This window comes from Stegastes partitus, unplaced genomic scaffold (genome assembly GCF_000690725.1).
Source record: "Stegastes partitus isolate 25-593 unplaced genomic scaffold, Stegastes_partitus-1.0.2 Scaffold39, whole genome shotgun sequence".
NCBI classification, from domain to species: Eukaryota; Metazoa; Chordata; class Actinopteri; family Pomacentridae; genus Stegastes; species Stegastes partitus.
This window is the reverse complement of record NW_007577770.1, coordinates 564,685-582,302: the sequence shown is the minus strand read 5'-3', so window position 1 is coordinate 582,302 and position 17,618 is coordinate 564,685. Positions and strand designations below refer to the sequence as shown.

The 17,618-nt window shown below is 43.2% G+C and overlaps 2 protein-coding genes across 2 annotated transcripts in view; one reads left to right on the top strand and one right to left on the bottom strand.

The window, feature by feature from the left end:
* The window catches only part of mrpl11 (mitochondrial ribosomal protein L11), a 50,396-nt gene that overhangs the window by 18,710 nt on the left and 14,068 nt on the right, over positions 1-17,618 (bottom strand). Inside the window, exon 2 of the mRNA XM_008303886.1 lies at positions 17,267-17,445. Within this exon, the coding sequence (XP_008302108.1) occupies positions 17,267-17,389 (123 nt within the window). The 5' untranslated portion in view covers positions 17,390-17,445. The remainder of the gene's footprint in view (positions 1-17,266; positions 17,446-17,618) is intronic.
* Positions 7,556-8,620, top strand: tmem265 (transmembrane protein 265). Its single transcript, XM_008303876.1, has one exon. The coding sequence runs from the start codon at positions 7,556-7,558 to the stop codon at positions 8,618-8,620; it is 1,065 nt and encodes a 354-aa protein (XP_008302098.1).

Below are 17,618 nucleotides of genomic sequence, written 5' to 3'. Positions count from 1 at the left end.
GAGACATAAAGGCCGTGGGAGGTCCTCATAAATATGGGTGAGAGTGGGGGTATGTTTATGTATGAATACTTTGGCTTCATTTCAATATGACAAGAATATCAGTTGAAGAGTGGATATGTGTGCATATTAAGCTGCCACAGACCGCTGACAGTGAGGAAGTGCTCGCTGTGTGTGGTCGCAGGTGTTTCTGAGAGAACAAGAAGAAAAAACAAATGAGGAAGAGGGAGAGATAAAGGGAGAGGAGGAGATGGAGGAAGATGAGACAGAGAGGGAGAGTAGGTCAAGAGAAGTGTTGTGCTTATGGAAGCGTGACAAACATGGAGATAAAGGAAACAGACTCAGGATAAGGCCTTGGGGCAGGAGGCACGATTAATTGCCCCTGGCACACAAGGCCACTGGATAAATTGCCCCGCGCAGGCGGCACGGAGGAGGTCTGAGATACGGTGACAAAAGGTGCTACAGTGGAGAGAGGCTGGTGGGAGGTGAGGTTAATTAAACTCTTGAGTGTGAAACACTCTCATTCATTACCTTCATTAACTTGTTCATTTAATCTGCTCCGGTGTTGGCATTTTATCACATTCAGCCCCAATGTAGCGTCGTACAGCTGATTAGGTTTCATGCCGAACCCCTCAGCAGCAGAGGGGTAACTGAGAGTGAGAGGCTGAACAGCAGGTCAGTTTAGGTCTAACAGACTGCAAATAGCTCAAAATAAATTGAGTTCACGCTGGACGTGCATTTTACTTGATTTTCCACAGTAGAATCAGTGGATTAGTCTTAAAAGTGGAAAATGAAAACGATTTTCGCCCCCAGTCTCCAGTGAACTGTGCTGAGGCCAATATTCAGGCCTGCATAAAAGAGCAGGGGAGCGCTGCTCAAACGAGCATGAACGCAGGACTGACGGAGTGAACCACATTCAGGCACTCATCTTCATAACAACCAACAAGCCAAAAGTTCTCAGTTGTGTTTTTAACTGTCTGGATCTTTTCTTAAAATAGACACAGCCTTTACTTTTTGTACCTGGCACAAGAAGAAGAATTTGCTGTTTGAGGGCACGGTGAAAGCAAGCAAACAGGCGGCGGTGGAACAAAATGGATTGCATCACGACAAAACATCCCATTTTCAACTCCATTAGGTCCCCCTCACAGTCTTGACAGTGTTGTGCTTTTTGCCACTTCACATGATTAATCACGTGTGGAGGCTGCAGCAGAAACACGGGAGCCTGAACTGCAGGCAGCTGTGACTCCACGCTAGAGATGGCTGAAAAATCACAAGATACGCTGACATGTGGAGGAGAGACACTCAAAACAAGAGAGACGGAGGCTGAAATAAAGTCAGACAAAAACAGCAACTGATAATGATGTCTTCACGCAGCTGTTGTTGTGTTTGGGGAGCTTTCAAAGAGACATTAGGCAATTTTGAACCGTACAGATGTTATTTTAAGAGGAACTTTACAGGTGTTTGAAAAAAACTACAGCAAAAAAAACTTCTTGTGCAGTGTAAATTTGTTTTAGTATGTTAAAACAGTGCAATACCAACAATTTCCCAGAGGTACCCTACCAAAGGATCAATAAAGTTCTATCTAATCTAATCTAATATACAAAACTGTAAAATGACTGCAAATATCTGTAAAACTGTATTCTTAGCTGATTTAAACACAAAACTAGTTTTATGGTCACAAATTGTAAAAGAACAAATTGTGAGCTTGAAAACAACAGTTTAAATTATTTGCTGATTCAGTCCTCAATATCCAGATTTTTTTCAATCAAATAACAGCAAATATCGGCAAAAATAATTATAGTTTTGCTGATTTAAATACAGTAAAGTTGTAAATGATGTAAAAGGACAAAACACCATTTATAAAAATAAAGAATTTGATGTGGATATTATTTACAGTGCTAGCTTAGTTTTTTTCACATGTAAATTAATACTTTTTTCCTGTGGTGTTACTCAATATTTTCAATAATTCAACAAACGAGGGAAACTCTAAAATAACAGTACATTGTTCAAAAGATCACTGTAAAAAACACAGTGCGGCTCCCTACAGAACTATGTAAAATATGATAAATTGCTACAAAAGGCAATGTTGTTTGGGTCACAGCTGTGGCTGAGTTCTCATTTAACTTTTATTTCAACTCAGTGTACATTGAGGTATGGAGGTTTCATGTATAATGTAGCCGAGCAAGAAAATAAAAAATGTAGGCCCACAAATAAGAAACTTGGATAACAATGGCAGTAAAAAGCATTGAAAAGGCAGAGTCAGTAAAATAATAAGACCATTAATTAAAGCATTTGCTCTAATTAATGTTGCTGAAATGGAAAAAATCTGGAGGAGTGGAGTTGGAGACAAGTGAGTTTAATCAAACATCTGTAGCTCGCTCCCTCATCTCTGCTGGAGGCCAACAGCTCCAGGCTTCATTAGCTGCTACCAGCAGAACAACTGCTGGCAATCAAGTTGAATTATGGGTAATGTAGGTGGCAGATTTAGGCAAGAAAGACGAACATGTGGAGTGAAACAGACAATATTTCAGGTGATGCTGAGTCAATTTTGGTTCTAGAAGTACAAGGCTAAGTGGTGGACTACTCCTGTAATTCATGGCTCATACTGTGAGATGACACTGAGTCGGAGCCGAGGGCAGGAGGGTGATGGCACTGAGTGCTCCATGTTTTCCATGTGTGTGGAGGTCAGCCTCGGGTCTGAGGAGAAGCTGTTGACGCCTTCAGCATTCTTGGACAGTTTGTAACCCAGTGTGTCCTTCCAAACTTCCCCAATCATGTCCGAAGCAAAAAAGTGATGAGTGCACAGTACTGTGGACAGCCTGCCTGCCTGGCTGCCCCTCGCCCTCCTCTGCTATTCTCACTGTTCCCCTCATCCTTTCTTTCCTGCCTCGCTCGCCCCTTCTTTCCTCTGTGAAAGTGAGCCAGTGAGTGTGCACAGTGACCTTCAACCACACCCACAGGGAACAACAAAAAAAAAAGACAGAAAAGAAAAGGAGGGGAGGGAAGCTGGATGGAGAGGATAAACATGAGGAGAGGGGTGACAGAGAGACAGTGGAAAGAAGAACAAGAAGGCTGAAGAAGAACACACTCACACACACACACACACACTCACACACACACAAAGAAGCCACGCTGAAGTAGGGAAAATGGAAAATCTCTCTTCTCTTGGAAGCCAGCGGAGCGCAGAGCTGAATCTGACAAGAAAGATGACTCTCCATCCCCTTTCTCACCAGTCTGATTAAACCTCTCACTCTAAAATGAACCCAGCACACTGAGAGCCACAGAAACGAGGGAGCTGAGGACCTGAGCCTTTGCTCAGGGTGCAGACTGAGGTGCCTTCAGATTCACTTGAAGGAGCAGAACCTTGAGGACAAGGTGAAATTCATTCAAACTCCATCTGTGGCTGACAAAGAACCCAAAATTGAATTCTTGAACAAGAAAACCAACCATCCCTCTTTAAAAATTAAAAAAAAAAAAAAAAACCTGCCTCCAAAAGATTTATTTCCGACCAAATCTGCCTCAGAAAATTCCCAATCCTTCTGTTTAAGCATGCACTAAGCCTGCTGTAATGAGTTAATCTACAACAGAGCAATGATTTCCTTGTGTGACTAAGACAGTAAGTAGACAGAAGGAGGACTAATTAAACTTGTAACATCTGCCTTCAGAGCTCTAAATGTGTCTACAGGCTACAAGCATCTTTCGCTCCACTTCCTCCGCTCTTATGTCAAGCAGAGAGGGCTAAATAAGGTGTCTGGCTGCTCCCGAACAAAGCAACTCTTCTTGTGCAAGTGGCATCATCATTATTACCACCACCGATGAATGTACTGTAACTGAGTGCTCTGAAATATTCATGGATAAACTTCCACAGCTGATGGTGGAGAGAGAGAGAGAGAGAGAGAGAGAGAGAGAGAGAGAGAGAGAGNAGAGAGAGAGAGAGAGAGAGAGAGAGAGAGAGAGAGAGCGGGGGGAGGCTGAGGAGGGTGGGAGGTCTGGGGCTGGAGCACGTAACCTGCTTACAAATTAACACCACGACCAAACTCGGACAGCGTGACTGAGTTTCTCCCCCTCGCTGCCTCTCTTCCTCCTGAGCCATCTTCCCGGACGGATCGCTCGGTCTGCGGTCTCCCACTTTGACGCGTCGCCGCTGATGCTCCACTTCTGACCGACTTCTCGGCTGCTCCGCACAGCCGGAGACCGACCGAGCAGCAGCAGCTTCAGCTTCAGCAGCAGCAGCAGCAGCAGCAGCAGCAGCTCGGCTCGCTGCCGTGGCATAAGATAAACCGACAGCAGCACCGCAGGAGGCGACAGATTCACATCCAGATCGAGCCTTTTCTGCAACAACCACGGAGTGATCGGAGGGACGGAGACATCTGCCATGCCCGATCTGCACGGAGGAGGAAATCTTGATAAGTACGAGCCGGTTTTTTTTTTTTTTCCCCTCTTCTCTCCTACAAAGTGTGCTCGGTTGTGGCAGCAGCGATGACTTTGCCCTCTCTCCGCCTCTCCATGAGCCTTCCTCCGGAGCCTGACTGTACACAAACACCCGGACTGTGAGACTTTTATCGGCTCATCAACGACTATAAAAGACACTTTATTGGGCGCCGACTTCTGCTTGGAGGAGAGAGAAAACCCCCCACAATACTTGCTTTTAATCAAGCCGAGAAGATCGAGCCCAAGTGCAAGACGAATGGTTTGGGTAACTAAAGCTTCACTTTACTAGCAGCCATGCAGGGAGAAATCCACGATACCTGCTGTTAATAGGGCAGTTATGAAACAGGTGTTGCAGAGGAGCGGCTTTAATAGAGATAGTTAAATTACCAAAGGATGTCTCACGACAGCACTGCAGGCTGAGCAGTTAATGATAAGCACATTTCAAGGAAGAAAAAAAAAAAAAAGCAATAACTGTGGAAAAAAATTGAAACAACAAGCCCATCGGGCAACTCCTGAGCGGTTACCTGATAAATCAACAGATGTTTTAGTCCTGTGGCTTTGTGTCTGCAGAGAGGATTTAGTCTGCATTTGCACAGATTGCACACCCCAGACTCTATTAATTAATTAGTTTGCACACAATGGCTTCAGATGATGTCCTGATGCCCTTGGTGCTCCTGTTGCACCTGGGAAAAGTTGTGAGGGATTTGTGTGTTTGATGCAATTTGAAGCTCTATGGCGGGTGTTTATGGAGATTAACTGAAGGTGTAGACAAATCAATCTTTGCTCTGCATGGATTTCTGTCCACTTGGGAATCACCCAATATTAATAGAAAACAAACGCAAGTAGCAACCCCACCCCTTGCTTTATCTCTGTCAGCGTGTGTTGCACAAAATTAAAGTGCTTTTAGGATGATAACTGAGACAATAGTTCACATGGGGAGCACTCATGTCAAATACGGGAAAGAGAAGAGATGGAGACTTCTTTTTTAATTTTTTTTGCAAGAAAAAAATGATTTTCAGTGTTAAATGGACTCTATACAAATCTCTCACCAGCACACTATTAAATGCCATTACTCATGCTTACAGTGAAATAGGTAGCCTCACCTTGTCAACAGCAGTGTCATTTCCGAGGCAGCAGAATGATGAATTTGGTCATTATTGATGAGCTGAGTGGACATGCGGGCTGTCATCCCGGTCCCTCACTCAGAACAGAATAAATTACACAGCGCTGACAGGGAGTCAAAACACAAACACAGGCTGACGGGGGAGATTTCCAGGGTGAAATTTAAGGCGCAGGTGGAATAATTTAAGAGACACGACCTCGAGAAAGCCAGCTGCAACAGTGGCTGTAAACTTCTTCGTCCCCATCCCCCTCCCCATCCCCCCCCAAGCAGCTCCGGGGGTTGTTCCCCAAGAAAGAAAAGACAAATTTAAATTCCAATATCCTCTCAATCTGCAGCTTGGTGGAATTCATTCAATTGCCAGCGAAGGATAATCAAGTTGCTGTGTGCGGTGAGACAAAAGGCTTCACAGACAATCAGATATTACAAATGCAGGCATGATCCACGCCTGTCCTCCCACCATGCCTCCGAGCAGATTAATCAGTCGAGATCGCTCCCTTCCTCATCTCTTTGATTCATCTGTTTCAGAGGAAACGCTTAATGTCTGAGATTTTTCAATACTCCTGGTGATGAATACATGAAGATTCATCCAGGCCAAGCTGGCCCACAAAATCCATGTCCTCATTTAAGTGGGCGGAAGTCACTTTCTATCAGCATTTGAGTCTTTTCTTCTCCATCACTTTCACCCCCTCTCCCCCTGAGCTTATTTATGAACTATTACTATCATGCAGTAACACTTTATTAGGCATGTAGACAGCCAAAAGGCCTATTAATCTTTCACTTGCAGTCTTATTCTCATTCTCCTTCTCCACACACACACACACACACACACACTATCTCAAACCCCCCTTTTTTTTTTACCCAGCGGAGTTCTTCAACCCTCTTCAATGATTCAGACGGCACGGAGGAGATGGCAGAGCTCCTGTTAGTCTTACAGTGAGGGAAGTGATGTGTCTTCCATCGGCAAGATATCAATACGCATTTTTCACTGGCAGACTTTTCTCAGAGGCCGCAATCATGCAGACAATCTTTCGTTCGATCACGCTCAACTGTTGCTGTTAGGACACATCTGAGCGGGTGATGATTTTACATTATAATGCCATCGATCCAGCTGAGGGGTTGACACCCCCGAGTGGTGCTGAGCAGATAACAGACAGTCCAGTGGTCTGTGCTGTGCTTTTCAGCTAAATACAATAAAGAGACGTCGGTTCGATTACACTGTAAAGTCAATGATCATTTCTCACACCGAGATCAATACTGAGGTTTATGGTGTCTGTGGCTGAGATATGAGCTGTAACAATAACATGAAACCTCATTCAGCCAAATTAGCATTGCTGGCATGCACTCACCCGGACGCACACGGTGTGTACACAAAGACGCGAGTCAAGCGCATCTCTAAACAAATAGCGAGTTATCAATATTCATCTGATATGAGAGGGGAATTTGGGATGATTAAAGGCTGCGGCACAGTATGGGAACAAGCGCGACAGACTATAGAGGGAAAGAAAAGGTTTTGACAGGGCACCTAGCTGCGTCTGAATGCAATTAATTAATAATGAATAAGCCCAGTGGGAAAAAGAGCAGGAACAATACACAGAAAAAAGTAACAGCAACTTGGAGGAAATCTCAGAATCAAAAAGAAGCAATGTTAGGACCTTTATGGAAAATGAAGACTATTTAATTCAAAGAGCCGCAGAGAAAAAAAAAAAACAATTTAATAGGCTTCCCAGCTTGAGCAGCCAGGGTAGATGTAGCTCTGGCCAAAGATGAAGGGCGCTCACTGCTTACGCTGCAGCTAATGTCTTTAACCATAGCAACAAGCATCAAACTATTTTACATTTGGTTTTGAATTCGTGCTGGAAAAAAAAACAAAACATTTTCTTATCCTGAAAATTTGTCAGTTTTACTGGGGACAGATGGCGTTGTGCGTGACGATGTGATCAGAGTTCGAATTCTGTTGCTGTAACATGTTTCCCACGGTGCATCTGTGTGTGTCTTTTTTCAGGCATGGTGCCCACGCCCCAGGTGTGCGTATCAACCCTGGTGACGGTGAGCACGATGGCAGTGGTGGACCTCTACTTGCTGGAGCAGAGCATGCTGGGAGCTCGCGGTCTTTCAGGACCTAGTGTGTGGCAATGTGCGGCGGTGTTGCTAGGTGATGTGGGCTTCCTGCTCGCACTGCGCTTCGTCTCGGCTGGCGTAGTGTCAGAGGCGCGGTCGCCCCGTCGCGGCTTTGCCAACGCCCTCTGGTTCCTGTTCCTGTCCCTGCTCCAGCTCAAGCTCTTCTTCGTCTGCCACAACTACAGACAGGAGCGCCGGCCACCCGACCCGCTGGCCAGAAAGACGCTGACGCTGCTGCTGTCCATCTGCCTGCCCTCCCTGTTCCTCATCCTGACGGGAGCTGACCACATGACTCCGCAGCGCAGGAAGCAGGAAGTCCGAGGCCGGCTCCTGTGGGTGGTGGTTGACCTGCTGGACGTCCTGGACCTGCAGGCGGGGCTGTGGGAAGCCCAAGGAGGGTCCACGGTGGGCACTGCAGGAGGCACTGAGCAGAGGCTGCCCATTTGGGCAGAGGGTTTGGTTTTCTTCTACTGCTACGCCCTCCTGCTGCTGCTTCCCTGCGTGGCCCTCACAGAGCTGGGGGCCACCGGCCTGCCGGGACAGAGAGGGCCCCGTAAGGAGGCGTTGTACCCTTGGCTCAGCTTGGTCACTATCAATATCTTTACCCTGGCCCTACGGGGAACAGGCATGCTGTGGTATAGGGACCCCCGTGTGTCCACCGTGTTTCTGGGGAAGAACCTGCTGGCTCTGGCTGTGAAGCTGAGTTCAGCCTGGGAGAGACACAAGCAGGAGCGTGGTGCTGCAGGAGCTGAGACTGTGGCTGGAGCAGAACCAGGAGACTCTACTTTGCCAAGCCAGAGTTCAGAGCAGGGAGAGGGCCAGGCCCAGGGGAAAGCTCCCCCCTCTCATTATCACACACTGTCTCGTTCCCAAAGTCACACTCTTTCCCATGTCAGCCTGGAGCCCACAGCGGCGCCCTTAGGACCCTCTTTCATCTCCCACGAACTCTAGAGAATCACAATGAACATGCGTGCATGCACAAATGCATGTACGCACACCCAAACTCTAAATTCAGACCAGCCAAGCCAGTATCACATCCAAGCAGATAATTTGTATTGAATTTCAGTACAACAGCGATGGGTATAATGCAGAGCTGTGGAAATGCATTTGGCAAGCTTGGCTATCTGCACATTTTGTTGTGCTAAGAATAACTCAAAATGCATTGCTGTGATTTGTGGGACCGTATTTTTAAAGTCAACACTGTGAACGCATCTGTCAGAGTGTACAGACTATTCCAGATTTGTATGTTGAAGTCTAGTAGTGTTCATTGTTGTTTAATCTCGGCTTAACTGCCTTTGCCGTCACCTGCCTGTTAGATACTGTCCTTGTAGTTTGAGCCATTTCTTCTTTTTCATTTTAAATTGTAATTCTGATGTCTTGCCAATGACCCAATACCACTCCATGTGCTGTATCTGTGTAGGAGTGAGGAGCACAAATTTGAGTTCAAATTCACGTTGTTTTTGGGGTAAAAATTAGATCAACACTAATCTACCCTTAGATGCCAAAATGCAGACTGACCTTTCAGTGCACATTTTTTCTGTCACTCTGCAGAGAAATTTTGACAGACAAAAGTCGAATATAGAAGAGTGATGATTCATTTTTTCCCCCTTGCCACCCCAGTGCGCAGATTCCAAATCCATCTTCGAGTAAAATTCAAACTCTACATTGTGCTTCAGTATTACAATGCAGAGTCTAACCCAATGACCCCGTGAATTGAAGTCTACTCACGACCCTAAGTTATGTTCCTGTCCTGGATTTATATAGATACCCAAGGAGGTAAAATATACAGTTTTTCCACAATATAAAAATGCAAAGGTTAGAAAGATATAAATGCTTAGTGTAGCTTTAAGATGTTTTTACCACATATCATATCTTTTTTATTAATCCCATGACCTCCAAGATATATCCTGTGGCCCTCTGGGACCTTGCACTGAGGTTGTGAACCTCAAGTGCCATCATGGTGCTGGATTTTCATTCCATCCAAACAGAGCACTGACTGATATTCCTTATTACTTTCTCTTGTCTAGCAGAAAATGTTTCGTTCCTAAAGCCACACTCTCCCCCATGTCAGCCTGGAGCCCACAGCGACGCCTACCCTCAGGACCCTCTTTCATCTCCAATGAAGAAACATTTTGAATATGAAACACGCACAAATACATGCGCATGTGTGGTGAACAGAGGAATCAGTCACTGTGTTGTTTTGTTGGAGTGAAAACCTGCAGTCTCATTGCCCTCAAGGCCGACCCTCCCTTTCAAACTGCGTTTGCTGGTCTTACAGCATCTTTTATGTGACTTAAATGCAGGATTTGAAGATCAGTCACTCAGATGTGACTTTGCTTTAGTAACTGAGATGTATAATGTACCTTCAAGTACGTTTCAACATTTGTTGTTGATGTTAAAATCAACCTGCAGCAATCTTAACACGGCAAAATGTGCATAACTCAAGATGCAAACAATGAAAGACACCATTTGCATTAATACAACCTTGCACTGGTAGAGCATAATGACGGGCAATAAGCATTTTACATCATCTTTATGCTGTTGTAACTCAAACTGCAGTACAGGTCTATTTTACTACAGTGTTTACAAAGACTGAATACCAATGTAAGTAATCCCTTTACAGTTTCAAAAACTTCATGTTTTGTTGCCATCTGTACTTGTCTGTCTTGAAGTAACTGTTATTTTCAAAAAGAAAAAAAAAAACAAAAAAAAACAACAAAAAAAACTGTCCAGCTGCCTGTCCAACCCTCCAATCTCCCCTTTTTCACTGTACATCAAAGAGTTAACTTTTTAATTCCATATGAATAATGGATAGAGCCTTTCATTCGGTTATCATAGATGTTGGGCTTGGGATTATGGGTCAGAGCAGCAGGTGTAGAGGACGTACAGTACTGTCAAGTGCCTTGTTTCCTCATGAAGCCTCTGGGTGGTCGTGAGGCGTACACATCATGTGTACCATGTGGAACTTGGACATATGCCATGTGTATACTGTGAAGTTATTCTACAGCTGTTGTCAGCTACACCTCCAGGACAGACTACAGACTAATAAAGTGTTTCATACTCGCCTTGTGTTGACAGTTCATTGGCTATTATGTAGGAGCATTATTGGCAGACTGTCACCCACACATAGGGGAAAAACAGGAGGAGTCAGCCCAAATTATTCAGGGCCAAGCGGCTTTAGGGACATATAACTGCCTCTTTCTTGCAAAACCTCCACTATATTAAAGTCAATCAGCTCTCCTTCTGTAGTCAGAGTAAATTGCATGTTTTTATGTTTTGCTGACGCGGTGAAGTGAATGGACGCCTCCCCACACATTCAGAGCAGAAAAACATGCTGTTTGCTTCACGGAGTGGCACGCTGACGAAAGGCCGTCATTTATCACAATTATACCAGCCGCCCCATCAGCTCGGATCCTCTTGCAGTAATCCTTGACTATGCTGTCGTGTTGTCTGCCTTTAATGCTGAAAGAGAGAGAAGTCTTGATGCGATGGGGTGTGCCTGTCAAGGGTGTAGTAAGTGCGTGTGATGTTTTTCAGAGCGAACGGGCTCTTTGCTCAGAGCGCCTATGAATGCACCCGTCGGCCTGTCCTCTGAGCTTTAATGGTCCTATTAATTGAAATTGAGGCCATTCGTCAAAATGCAAGTGCTTATTCTCACTGCTTTATGCTTGATTTACAGGCTGTATTTACAGGATGTATTAAGACTAATGTACACTCATAGCCACAGAAAGAAATTCATTTAAATTATCTGTTGGGAATTTCTCTTCAGTTCAGAGACTTTTAAGAAAAAAACCACAGAGGGATAACCAGTGTAGTAGACAGCATCCAACTCTTGCCTACCCTCTTTCTTTCATCTACTTCTCCTTTGCTCACTCTACATTTCAAACACATGCATTCTCGATGCAATCCCTGTTGGGCAACTTCTCATATTTCTATTATACTAAAAGCAGTGACTGCATAGGCAGCTGCCTCTGCAAATGACTAGCTCCTAGAATTTGTTACACCTGTTAAGCTCAGCATTTTCCCTCAGCTCCCACCGACTCTCATAACCTGCTCCTGAAGAAAAGTGCATGAGCTGCTCTGCTGTGTTCTTTCTTCTTTTGCCGCTCTCTCCGGCGCTCCCTGCTCTTTCCCTCCATGCGTGTGTGCTAATTTCACTCCAGCCTGTAATTATTCTCATGTACCAAAGCTGTCAGTTTCCCTTTTTTGTCTCCCATTCCTTCTTTTATTTCTCTCGTTTGTTTAAATTTGCCCCACAGCCGACAGGCAGCCTACCTCTCTGCACTTTCCCTGTCAAGGGTGGTTAGTCAGAGACGAGAGAAAAAAACTGAGGAGAGGCTGGCTAAGATTAAAGGGCCGGGGCCAGTGCCTAAAGCAGAGCGTCTGCCGACTGCCATTTATTTACCGTTTGCTACACACATCGTGAGGCTGATGGAGCATGGGAGCCAAGAGAGACAAACATGTACAACATGACAACAATGACATCCCAAACACTACAAAAGGAGCCACCTTTAGACAAACATATGGCTTTGTTTTGCTTGGTTGAGCACTTGGTTACAACCCATCTCACCTCATTACCCCCGATGCAGCGACAGCTCCAATATGCCTCTGAGCTCACACCAACCTATCCTGTTTAACAGACAGATGTCTAAATCATTCATCATAGCACACACCATCAGCACCACCGCTTTTGGAGAGAACTTCAAAGTCTACTCTATGAGAAAGAAATGATGCAAAAGAATCTGAGACTCCTGTGATATGCATTGCAACAGTGGGGAGGTGCGCATACTAATACAGGTCTCAGATGTTGAGGTGACATTTATGTGATGCTGAAATTAAATGAAATTAAAAAAAAAAAATTTAAAAAGAGAACTGGGGCTGAAACGATAAGTCGATCAAAAGAAAATTAAGCACCAAGCATTTTGACAATTGCTTAATCGTTTAAGTTAATTATCAAACACAAATGCCACACGTTTGTTGATTCCAGCTTATCAAATTTGAGGATTTGCTGCTGTTGTCTATTTTTTTATCACTGTAAACTGAACAGTGTGGAAGAAGATCTTAATTTAGTAAAACATAGCAACACCACAGTGCAGAAATAATCATGCATTTAAATAAGTGTCATCATCAAAATAAACTTAAAGTACCAGATGTAATTAATGAATAATGGTTCATTTCATAAGAATGCATTATTAAATTATACTTGTTGACACATCAGTTTGCAAGCATTCCTCAGTGTTGCAACTGGTAAAATGGGGCTAATTTTTACCACTTTACTTCTGTGAGACAGATTAAGTTTGATAATAAAGCATCATAATTTATTTCTCTACTGAATTTTGATATAGCTCACTGATAATCTGTTCTCTGCAAAGTAAGTAAGGCTAAGCAAAAAATGTTGAGATGTAAAAAGTGCTATTATACATCTGAATTGCAGTGAAGCAGAAGTATAAACAAAGTACAATTACTTAAGAAAATTATTTTAATTGTCCTCAGCACTATATTTGCCATTTAGCTGTTTTCTTCTACGGAAAGAAAATGTGTTTTGGACTGTTGGTCCAACAAAAATGTAATTCAAAGATGTTGCCTCAGGTTCTGGGAAATTGTGAGCATCAACATGTCACACAATTAGTAGTCTAAATTATTAAAAAGTCTTCTATTCTTTATTTTTGTGGTTGACTAGAAGATATTAACATGCTTTTATATCTAAAAACACTTATTTTTCTCAAACTGTATGTTGCTGCAGCACCTCTTCCCACCCTCAGTCTAAAGCAAGAAAGTCCAGTCTGCTCTGATTGGTCAGCTCGCCCAGTGAACGCGAGGCAAGCTTGGTTACGAGCCACATATCTATGAGTATAGCTGAACTGTGAGGAAACTGCCCACTGTTTGCTTGAGGGCGTTCCAAACAAGCCACCAGGCAACATTATGCAAATGTGTTACATGGTGATGTAGATAAGTAATGGAAGAAAAGCCTGGACTTCAAACGAGGCGTTCCTAGAAGGTAAGGGGCAGCGTGTTGGTGGGGTGGGACAGGATAGTTCTTGTTGCTGTGGACACTACAGCCCAAGAATATGGACTCTTTAATTTATCATGTAAATACATTGCCTGCAGATAGCAATATTGTTGTATCTGCATTTGTCTTTATGTTGTACCTATGTCTAAGTGTAATCAAAAATGTACAATGTGGATATTAAAATTTAAAACAAGAGAATAACAAATGCAAGTCTGTATACGACTCCAAGTGGGAAAACTCCAACTAATCACATCGAAAACATTTCAGTTGGGTCCTGCATATATTATTTACCTTGCTTCTCGTTCAGACTGAATACTTGGACAGGACACAGCAAGGAACAAGTGTTCAAAGGTGAAATGGATCATACAAACAAAGCCAAGCATTAAAGACTTCACTGCATACTTGCTGAGGCTGGTAAAGCAGCCACTATTTTCAGTTTGTGTGTTATCTTCAGGTGTCACAAATCCAAGATTCTTCAAAATGATCAAATTCCAACCATAACATCTTTGGGAAAGAAAACCCAAAAATACCAGACTCCCACTGATGCCGACATATCAGCACTCATGTCACTGTGAAAGGCTTTGTATGATGTGAGACAGAGTGAGGATTGTTCCAAAATGTATGATTGCTATTGTTTGAGTTTTTATGTATGCCTGTTGGTTAGCTGCCATAAAAAATATGCCCTCTGTCAGTCAAGAACAGTGATTATGCCATTAAAAAAAAAAAAGGTTTTTGCAGCCAATGCTAAAGGTGCACAATGGGTAATGTTACGCAAAATTAGGTAAGAAGACATAAAAATCAATTTATAATTAACCTTTGAAGTTCACAAATTGCTACAAACGAGCCAAATGGAAAAGCTTAATGACCTTTACAGTTGAGAGTTGAGTGACAGTCAGAGCGAGCCTCTTAATTCTCAGCTTTGGCTCAGTGGGAACTCAGAGGTCTCCAGTGTGGCTAAAGGGGAGGGAAGATTTAGCTGCGCCTTAAATGTGATCAGTAAAAATCCTAAAATCAATTATACATCTAACTGGTAAACATTGCAGAGATGGTAAAATTGGGTTATTACAGTCTCTTCACTTGGCAGCAGTTAAATTCAGGCTGCAGTATTTTTGAGCGGGGATAAAAGATGCTTAAATGGGATGAGATTAAAGCATAGAGTCACCACTGTTTTGTTGAATAAAAATCTCTGAGGGCATTTCAGCTGCAGGAACCTCGACTAACCACTCACTGTGTTTTCATCCAAAAGAGAATTCACAGGTAAACATCACATTTCTTGAGAACAAACCTTCTCAAACCGTTATTAACTGACTTTTTTTGGCCACTTAAAATCAGAATAAACAAGATGTAAACAGCACCAACCTTTTTAGCCAACTGCTCCCTATTAACACATCACATTAGTTGTGTTTCTGGTCACCTGATGACTGTCAGTCCAGTATTGATTCTGGACCTTTAGCTGCTAAATACTCCACTATGCTCAGCAACTAGTTGCCAATAGTGCCTGATTGCTGTTTGGCGCTGGGGGCAGGGAGTGTACAGAGGGTTTTAATGCTTTTTTTTTTTTTTCTGAAATCAGCTCCCTGCCGCACCTGAAAACAAATCTCAGAAACAAAACCATAAAGTTAATGGCCAGAAAACCAAAACAATGTGTTGAACAATGGTGGTGTTCTCCGTAGAGCTGAGGAGAGCTGAGGGCAAAGTCGGGTGCTAATCATTTGAGTTATCTTTTATCCCATGTTGTCATGTGATCCATTTTCAAAATGCAATACAGCAGCTTTAAGGCAGACCCGCTGCACAAATGTAACCTCTGTGATGTGAAAAACTCAGATTTCTAACACTGAGTGCCATCTGCAAAGCCACTGCACAGACACTGCCTTTATAAATGATGCAGCATTTGGAAAGAAAGACAGACGGAGTCTCGAAGTGAGCTAAAAGGGTGGGAGAGGTTGAATCGTTTTTGACAGAGATACTTCAGATAAAGCTGAAGTGATTAGTCGAAGAACTAAATACAACGTTGCTATTTTCAAGTTTTCAAGCTCCTAAAATGTGAAATTTGCATTTTTTTTGGGGGGGGGGTGAGTAGTTTGGTTTGACCCGTTGAACAAACAAAGAAAGAGTAATTTAAAAGACTTCTTGCATTTTCTGACCAAAATAATTAGAAATGATATAAGAATGTTAGTGCTAGTAGCAGCTTCAGTATGTATGAGAGAGAGATATGAAATCAAGTAGATATCAGGAGAGAGATGTGTTTAAAATGACTACAGGAATTTGGAGCAGTAAATTTAAGTCGCAGTCTGTCTGGGAGATCAGGTTTAGTAATGAACAGATTTTATGTTATTGTTAATGTTGTGCAGCTCGTCACAGCAGAGTACATCCCTTTGAACAGAAGCCTAAAGTAATGGTGCAGTACTGCTGATGTCAGATAGGAAAATATGATATTTTCTACATTATTAAACTTTTCTCTGACATCTCAACATTTTTATTTTCTTGATGTTATTAATCACGCATAGCCCCCTTTGCTGCCAGCTTTGTACGCTCTTCCATTCTCTTGTCTGAGTGTCGTCATTAAGTCACAAAGATGAATTAACTGTGAGAATTGATCTGGTTTCCAAGTGTGCAACAACATTCAGGGCTGATGAGTACTGTCCATTACAGAGCCTAACTGGATCATTTGTATGTACAGAACGAGCCATAGGGTTGCTTTAATTCAATCTTGCAAAGGACAATCAAACTTTAATAGCTGAATGACCATTAAAGCAGCAGCAGATTGGGCCTTTATGGTGTAAAATAAAATATAAATTTTACTAGGAAGATCTAAAACAATGCACTTGTGTGATCAGAAACAAAGACGAGGTTAATTAATGGATCATCAGCAATGAAAAGCTAAATTGCAGCAAGAAGGGAATTCAGCCTCTGCTATTCTTATCCATCCTCACTCCACTTTGTTCACTGCTCACTGACACTGAGGACTGCTGACTTATATTTTTTATTATTGTACCAGCCACTACATACATTTTTGTACTTAGAATTGAGATCGGTGGTACAAAAAAGTTGTACTGGTACATCCCTGAGCAATAAAAAAAACAAGACAACTTCAGCTGTCTCTCTGGAGCAATTGAAGCAGAAAGAAGGATACGAGAATTTAAGACAAAACCTTCACAGGCTCAATTCCCTTTCATCAACCGGCTTGTAAGGAGTGAGGCTAATGTATATGGACAGCTGCTGTGGATGGAGGTGTTAGTGTCTTTGGCCTGGAAACTGTGAGAAAATAGTTGCAGACTGAGGCAGTGTGTGGCACCCACCTGCACAATAGAGCTGTGCGACTAGAATAAGAATGGGAATATGAATAGGGCTATGGGAGGAGATGGAGGTGGTGGTGGGGATGTAAGATGAGGGGACTGAGGGGAAAGAGGCAACTATGTGATTGGCAAAGTGAAAATAAGGAAGGATCAGGTTGTCTGGCGGTTAATGAAAGCTGTGTGCAGAAGGTCAGTTGATAAAATGAAGCTCTGCTCCTGCAATTAAGTTAATACCCGTGATTACTCAGAGTGAACAGATGGAACAAGAAGTGGAATCGTGGGTAATTTTACCTGTCCCAGGATGGGGCCTAATGGGGGTCCAGGGGCTGCTTGTCCTGACCTCACTGTGGCCCGGATTACATTGCCTGTATCCAATTTCTTCACAGCCTTAGCTGCCTTGGAGATCTTTGACATCCTGGCGTGTCTGAAAAGCCTTAAATCTGCTTCCAAGTCAACTGAGAATCCATCCACTGAAAGGCAGAAGAAAACAAACAAATTAGCCTTTCAAACATACACAACTGCAACAAATCACTCACACGCCGGGCTCATTAAAACATCATACACTCAAGTCGATGCGAATACCCACAGGCAGAACCCGTGCCTTTCCATTCTGCAGCGGGTGAGTAATTAAAAAAATCTTTGC